At 64.5% G+C, this 7,339-nt stretch overlaps 1 protein-coding gene across 1 annotated transcript; it reads right to left on the bottom strand.

Annotated features, from left to right (window-relative positions):
* Window positions 1-5,965: 5,965 nt before the first annotated feature.
* On the bottom strand, window positions 5,966-7,336 carry LOC112124668 (plexin-A3-like; the record flags this gene model as incomplete). Its single annotated transcript, XM_024223140.3, has 3 exons — window positions 5,966-6,327; window positions 6,647-6,797; window positions 7,119-7,336. Coding segments are annotated over 3 exons (465 nt in total), but the record flags the coding sequence as incomplete, so codon positions are not given.
* Between the last annotated feature and the right edge of the window lie 3 nt (window positions 7,337-7,339).

Below are 7,339 nucleotides of genomic sequence, written 5' to 3'. Positions count from 1 at the left end.
GGGGGGTCTGTTAATTAGCCCTTAATTATACCGGGCTGGACAAAGTGGTGACAATGTGGGGGTCCTCTAGGGCGAGTGGGGGCTCTTCCCGGGGGGGGATGGAGAAAAGTGTGGGGGGATCTCTCCCTGGAGGGGCCCAGGACACTGGGGTCCTATTCCCAGGAACAGCCCCATGGGCCATCTAGCCCAGTGTCCCAGCGCCCGCAATGAATGAACCTTGGAGATGGGGGGGGGCAAGCTGTTCCCACACCTCACCCCAGAAGTGGCTGCATCTCAGCACTGGTCAAAGGGTCTCCGTATTACCAGCCCCTTTGCCCTGCCATAAGGGGTGTGTGTCAGCGCTGGGCGAGGGGTCACTGTATAACCCGCCCCTGCCCCACCCCAGAGGGGCCGAGTTCCAGAGCTGGGCGAGGGGTTCCCGTATAATCAGATCCTGCCCGAGGTGGCCACAGACGAGTGCTGGAGTACGCGCGCTCTCTCTCACACACACACACACACACACGTTGGTGGGCTCTTGTTTACCACTTCCTAGTCCCCTAAGGGCCACAGATGTGCCCTGACCCACATGGGACCCTGCCAAGCCCTAGCCCTCGGTGAACGAGTTACCCCCCTCCTCCATGGGCCACAAACACCAACCGCCACCACCTTTCCAGGTGGCATTTTAACCTGTCCCCTCCAAGGAAAAATCAATTGCAGCCGTCTCCCTCCATCTCCATACCAGGACTCCTGGGTTCTCTCCCAGCTCTGGGGGCTTACATGGGGCTGGGGGCTGCTGCGAGCTCTTAGCTGAGCAGCTTTGTGCCCAGCAGAGGGCGCTGTCCTGCCGAATCAGCCCGGAGACGCTGGGCCCAGCCCCACAAACTGGGGGGGGGGGGGGGGGGCCCCGGGGGCGCGTGAAACCCTGCTGGTTTACCAGCCCCTGGTGTGTGAACCCAGGTGTGGGCCTGCCCGGTCCTGGTGTAAACAGCCCCTCTCCACTCTAACCCACTAGACCCCACTCCCCTCCCAGAGCCAGGAGAGAACCCAGGAGTCCTGGCTCCCAGCCCTCCCCCGCTCTAACCACCAGCCCCCACTCCATTCCCAGAGCTGGGGGGAGAACCCAGGAGTCCTGGATCCCAGCTTCCGCCCCACCCTATCCCATCGGCTCAGCCAGCCGCGTGTCACTGTGCATCAAGCGATTAATGTGCTAAAAGCCCCGTGGATCATAATTAATCTTTACGAGCCGGGGTCTGCGCTTGCCACAACCATCTCCCCTCCCCCATCCGCGTCAGGGGAGATTTATGGGGCGGTGGGGGGGGAGACGAGACAGGGATGGGTCTGGAACATGTCTGAGGTTTGCATTGCAGGCGAGCGGTACATCCTGGGGGTGGGGATGGACATGCTGCACCCCTGAGCCCCCCTGAGCCACCAATCCAACAGCCCCCCCCCAGCCCTGCACCCCTCTCCCAACCCCCATCCCCCCCAACACCCTGTCCATATCTCCGGGCACCAAATCAGGCCTTGACCAGCCCCGGCCAGCCCCAAGAAACACACACGCACATCCGGCCCGGCCCTGGGAGATGCCAGAAGTTGAACACACACACACACACACAGATGCGCACACACACACACACACACACACCCTGCGGACCCTGGGAGAGGCAGGGACCCAACAGGATTGCTAGAGAAGGACCTACAACTGTACTCAGCATTTCTGCTGCGGCTTGTGACATCACAGTGCTGGACCTGCCTTAATGAGTGTGGGTGGAGGGGAGGGGCTGCACCCCCCCTCACCGGGGAAACTGAGGCACTTGGGGCTGAGGTATGAACCCAGCCCCCCCCCAACTGCAACCCAGTAAACCCCCACTTCCCCCCAGAGCCAGGGAGAGAACCCAGGAGTCCTGGCTCCCAGCTCCACCCCACCAGACCCCACTCTCCTCCCAGAGCCAGGGTGAGAACCCAGGAGTCCTGGGTCCTCCCCAGGCCCCAAGGTTGTGTTATTAGCTGGGGCCTTGGCATGGCTCAGGCAGGGCGACATTAACGATGCTGGAGCTGTTATTAATGGGTCTGGGGTCTGGCCAGGTGAGGGGGCTAATGAACAGGGCTGGCACCACGCCAGGCTGAGCTGGGAACCAGGAGCGCAGCCGGGGGCCAGAGCCGAGCTGGCGCCCTAAGGGAGAAAGGCCCTGGTGCCCCATTCCCAGCCCCCCCTGAGACAGCCAGGCCTGAACCCATCACCCCTGCCCAGCTCGCCCCCCACACATGCCCCCCCATATTGGCTCGGTCCCTCTGCTCCTTATAGGATCCTGGCACTGAGCCAAGGACCCTCCCCCCAGCCCCAATTTCTGTTATCCTGGGAGGAGGGTGTTTGGCACCACCCAGCTACCTGTTCCGGCCCTGCCTGGCCCCACACTAGTCTGGTTCCTCCTCGGGCCGCCCCGCCCCACCCCCTGGCCACGGATCTATGGCTCCGCCACTTGTTCCCGCAGGGTGTTTTTGAGACTGGAACGTTAAAAATGCCTTTACGAGGCCGTTGGTGCTGGGGTGGGGGGCAGCCGAGGGAGGGCTCTGGCAAGGCTTTCAGAGGCAGGGGACCAGAGCTGGGCCTCCCCCCATGGCTGCAATCCCCCCATTATATGGGTCCTGCCATCTGTATGGGGTCTCCCCAGCGGGCCTGGGTGTGCAAAGGGCCAGGCTGGGTCGGTCAAGGCCTGTGTCATGAGCAGACGTGTCCCCCCCACCAGACATGCAGCCAGTGCTATCCCTCTGCCCCTCCCACTCTTCCCCTGCCCCTCCAGCCTACCCCACAGCCCCTGCTAGCCCAGCCCCAAGCCACAACCCCCCATCCCAGCCCTGCCCCACAGCCCCTGGCTTCCCCGCTCTTCCCAGGCCCCCAACCGATCCTGCAGCCCCCCCATTGCTCTGTGTTTCCCCCCCCCCATTACCCCTTGGACTGGGGAGCACACATTGCTTTGTAGAATTAGCCTCCAGGTTTCGGCTACAGCAGCCGTGACACACACACACACACCCGGTGTGTCACCCCCAAATTGTCGCCTTGCTGCCGGGGCATGGCATCAGCTTTCACTAATCCTGCTGGAGCTGCCGAAACCCAGCCCTTTGATGTGATTATCCTCCCACCTGTCCCTGACATGACAGCCAGAGCTGGGGGGGTGCCATGGGACAGGGAGTGGGGCAGGGGGCTGGGCAGAGGGCGCGCTCTCCTGGTAGGTAGGACTGGGCACTAGGGGGTGCCGTGGGGTGGGCAGCAGGGCGGGGGGGCTGGGGCAGGGGGTGCTCTCCCCTGGCAGTCAGGGCCGGGCACTAGGGGGTGCTGTTGGGCAGGGGGCTGGGCAGGGGACTCTCTCCCCTGGCAGGCAGAGCTGGGTGTGGGGGGGCACCGTGGGGCAGGGAGTGGGGTGGAGGGAGGGGTGGGCAGGGGGTGCTCTCCCTTGTCAGGCAAGACTGGGGGCTGTGGGGGGGCGCCGTGGGGCAGGGAGCGGGGTGGGGTTGCTGGGCAGGGGACACTCTCCCCTGACAGGCAGGGCCGGGCAGCAGGGGGCGCTGTGCTGCCCGGTCTCCCATCCAAACTGTAAACTGGGGTTTCCCTGCTTAGCAGGGGCCTGGTTAGCCAGCTCCAGCTGCAGCTGACAGGTGTGGGGGGGTCCCAGGGGAGCTCCCCCTCCCCCCACTGCTGTCCATTAACCTCCCATCAGCTGCCTGGCCAGAGAGCAGATGAATAATTAAAAATCAACAGGCATAGATGGTGCAAGCTCCAGGGGGAGCCCAGGGCTGGGCTGGCAGGGGCTGTGGGTCAGGAGTGAGGGGCACCGGCAGAGCTGGGCTGGGCTAGCAGGGGCTGCAGGTCGGGAGTGAGGGGCACCGGCAGAGCTGGGCTGGGCTAGCAGGGGCTGTGGGTCAGGAGTGAGGGGCACCGGCAGGGCTGCGGGGCAGGGCCGGGCTAGCAGAGGCTGCGGGTCGGGCTGAGGGGAATGGGTGCCTGACTTCCTTTAAATCTTCTTTTAATTCCCCCTCCCCACCCGGCGCTGAAGGACCCATCACTTATTCATCCAGCTGACACCACGACATCTTTCACCTCCCTCCACCCCGCCCCCGCCCGCTTCTGAGGCAGATGCCAGAGCGGGGCCGGGCACGAGCCCCGAATCCCTCCCGCCCCACCTGAGGCAGAGCGAAATCTCCGCCCTGAGCCATCCCAGCTCCAGCAGAAGCACCAGCAAGAAGCTCCCCCTTGGAGAGAAACTGCCCCTCTTCCCGACCTTCCCGACTTCGCCTCCTGGGCCCTAAGCCCCTTCTGCCATCAGCTTTTCCTGTTGTCCAGTGGTGGGAAGTTCCACTGGATTGTCGAGCATCATGGTTCAGTCAGATTCAACAGCAGCTTCTTATCCCAGCGTTTGGTGTTAGAACTCCCCCCCTCTAGCCCTGCTCTGTTGGGGGGGTGTCTGTGCTGGGCCCGGCGTGACGGGGACACCCCGAGCTCTGTCAGGGGGGTCCGTGTGGGGCCCGGCGTGACGGGGACACCCCGAGCTCTGTTGGGGGGTGTGACGAACTGGGAATGTTCTTAATGTTTTCTCTGAATACTGTGTGGGTGCCTCAGTTTCCCCTATGCAGTTCTTAAGTACCTAGGTGGTGGTATAAGGGTGTATGGTTGCTGCAGAGCAAAGGGCCAGTGTACCTAAATGCCCGACACTCTATCTCCTAGCAACTGATGTCCTGGGCCTCTCCCCTGCAAAGGTGCCAACTGAAGGTGTTGGAGACAAAGAGATCGGGTGACCTCCTGGCCCAGGGGAAAAAGACAAAGGCCAGAGGAGGGGCTGGAGGGGGTTTCAGTTTGGAGCTGGCTGGAGACGTGGAGTGAGGGCAGACGGGGATGTCTGCCTCGCTGGGCCCCAGAATGGACCCGGCCGAGGGGTCCGGTTCTCTGTACCTACAAGCTCTGTTTTAGACCATGTTCCTGTCATCTAATAACCCTCTGTTTTACTGGCTGGCTGAGAGTCACGTCTGACTGCGAAGTGGGGGTGCAGGACCTCTGGCTTCCCCAGGACCCCGCCTCGGCGGACTCGCTGTGGGAAGCACACGGAGGGGCATATGCTGAATGCTCCAAGGTCAGACCCACGAGGTGAAGCCGTGTGAGCTTCTTGCCCTGAAGACAGTCTGCTCCAAGGGAGAGGAGGCTCCCCAGAGTCCTGACTGGCTTTGTGGGGAACAGCTCCAGAACATCGCCCGAGCTCTGTCGGGGGGGTGTCCGTGCGGGGCCCGGCGTGACGGGGACACCCCGAGCTCTGTCGGGGGGGGCTCTGTGCGGCCCCCACCATGGTATATGACACCCCCCCAACACAATGGCCCAGTTCGGGGCGGTTGGTTTTTTTCCAGCACTTTAATTAGCAAAAGAAAAGTTAATTATAAAATGAACAGAGAAAACAGCCGAGTGGGAGCGGGGGAAGGGGTCTGCCCTGCTTCCCCCAAATCTCGGGGGGGGGGGGAGCCAGACCCCCCCTCCCCGAGCCCACACGCAGTACGACTATTTACACAGATATCGCGGGGGGGGGGTTACACTGAAATTTCTTACACCCGGGACTAAATGTACACCGAACCCCCCGAGACGCAATAAATTATTCAGTAATTAAGGCACCACGTCACCAGGAAAGGGGGCGCTGGGGGGGGGGCTGGAGAGGGCAGTCCCTGGGACAAGGGGGTGCTGGGGGAAGGGCTACGGAGGGGGTCTCTGGGCTGGGAGAACTAGGGGGGGAAGGGCTGGGGAGGGGGGTCCCTGGGACATAGGTTAAATCTCCAATTCCCATTGTCACTGTCACCAACACAAGAGGCAAATTCCAACAGCTATTTGGGGGGGGCTGTACAGGGGGGAGGTGGGGGGCTCCTTTCAGCTGCTGGCCTGGGGGTGCATTGGGGGGCTGGGGGAGGGGTTCATACAGTACTGGGGGGCTGTACAGTTTTGGGGGCGGGGGTCCGGTATTGGGGTGGAAAGGGGGGTCATTGCTCCAGCCCAGACAGATCCGCCCCCCAGCCCTGTCCCCCCGTCGCACCCCCCCATCGCCACCAGTGGCCCCTCTGGGTTATTGCTACGAGGCCCGGTCCTGGTGGCATTGGGGGGATCCCCCAAAAAGTCAGCCTGCCCCTGAGCCAGGGGTCGAAGGTCACATTGTCTTGGAGGAGGTCGAAGGTGATGTCACCCAGGAGGTCGAAGGTCGCACTGGCTGGCCATGGGGCCAGCCCCCCTCAGCTGTTGGTGGAGACCAAGGCGATGACCTGCTCCAGTCGCTGGCGCAGCCGCTGCTTCCGGCAGCTCCCGTCCCGCTCCAGCGCCGTCAGCACCTGCGGGCGAGGGGCAGGGTCGGGGCACCTAGGGGGGGTCTCACCTCCCGCCCCACGTGCTGGCAGAGCTCGCCCAGCACCGGGCGGGGGGAGCAGGGGGAACTGGGGCAGTGGGGACTCGCCCAGCGCCGGGTGGGGTTGGTGGGACTGGGAGGGTGGGGGGGGCAGTGGGGTGGGGCCTCGCCCAGCGCCGGGCGGGGTTGGTGGGACTGGGGGGCGGGGGGGCGGTGGGGCGGGGGCTGCGCAGGGGCGGGGGGGGGTGGGGGGGGGGGGGGGGTGGGGGGGGGGGGGGCAGCCATGGGGGGGGCGGGGGTCTCACCTCCTGGCGGTAGCGCCCCACGTACTGGTAGAGCTCGCCCAGCGCCCCCAGTGTGTTGAACTCCCCGGCGTGGAGCCGCGACTGCTCCCCGAGGTAGGCGTCCATGTCCTGGTCGCTGATGGGCGCCATCCTGGCGATGTCCCGGTAGTACCTGGGGGGCAGAGGGTGAGGGGGGGCAGGGTCACCTCTCCCCATTGCTCTTTCCCCCCACGGCCCCGTTACCCCTTCTACCCCCTCCCCCCGCATCCCAGCGCCCCTCCCCCCACTGTCCCCCCACGGCCCCGTTACCCCTTCTACCCCCCAACCCCTGTATCCTGATGCCCCTCCCCCACCTCTCCCCCCATCAGGGAGCCCCCTGCGTCGCCCACTCCCCCCAACCCCCCTGCTCATCACAGCCCCTCCCCTGCCCCCCACTCCGCCCTGCAGTGTGCCCCCAGCTCTCGCTGCCCCCCGCCTGGCTCCCCCCACTCACCGCTCCACCCAGCCGCGGTAGCCGGGCAGGTCCTTGGCATAGAGCAGTTTGGTGGAGGGCGAGTCCTTGCCCAGGCGCTGGGGCGACGTGGAACACGAGTCCATGAACGTCTGGGCCACCACGGAGAGACACGCGTCCGTGATGCTGCTCTTGTGCACGTCGAACACGAACTGCGGGTTCTTGATCACGTTCACCCAGAACCGCAGGGGCAGGCTGGGGGG

Source organism: Terrapene carolina, unplaced genomic scaffold (genome assembly GCF_002925995.2).
Source record: "Terrapene carolina triunguis isolate 2854851 unplaced genomic scaffold, T_m_triunguis-2.0 Scaffold521, whole genome shotgun sequence".
In the NCBI taxonomy this organism is placed as follows: domain Eukaryota; kingdom Metazoa; phylum Chordata; order Testudines; family Emydidae; genus Terrapene; species Terrapene triunguis.
This window is presented reverse-complemented; position numbering and strand designations above follow the sequence as displayed.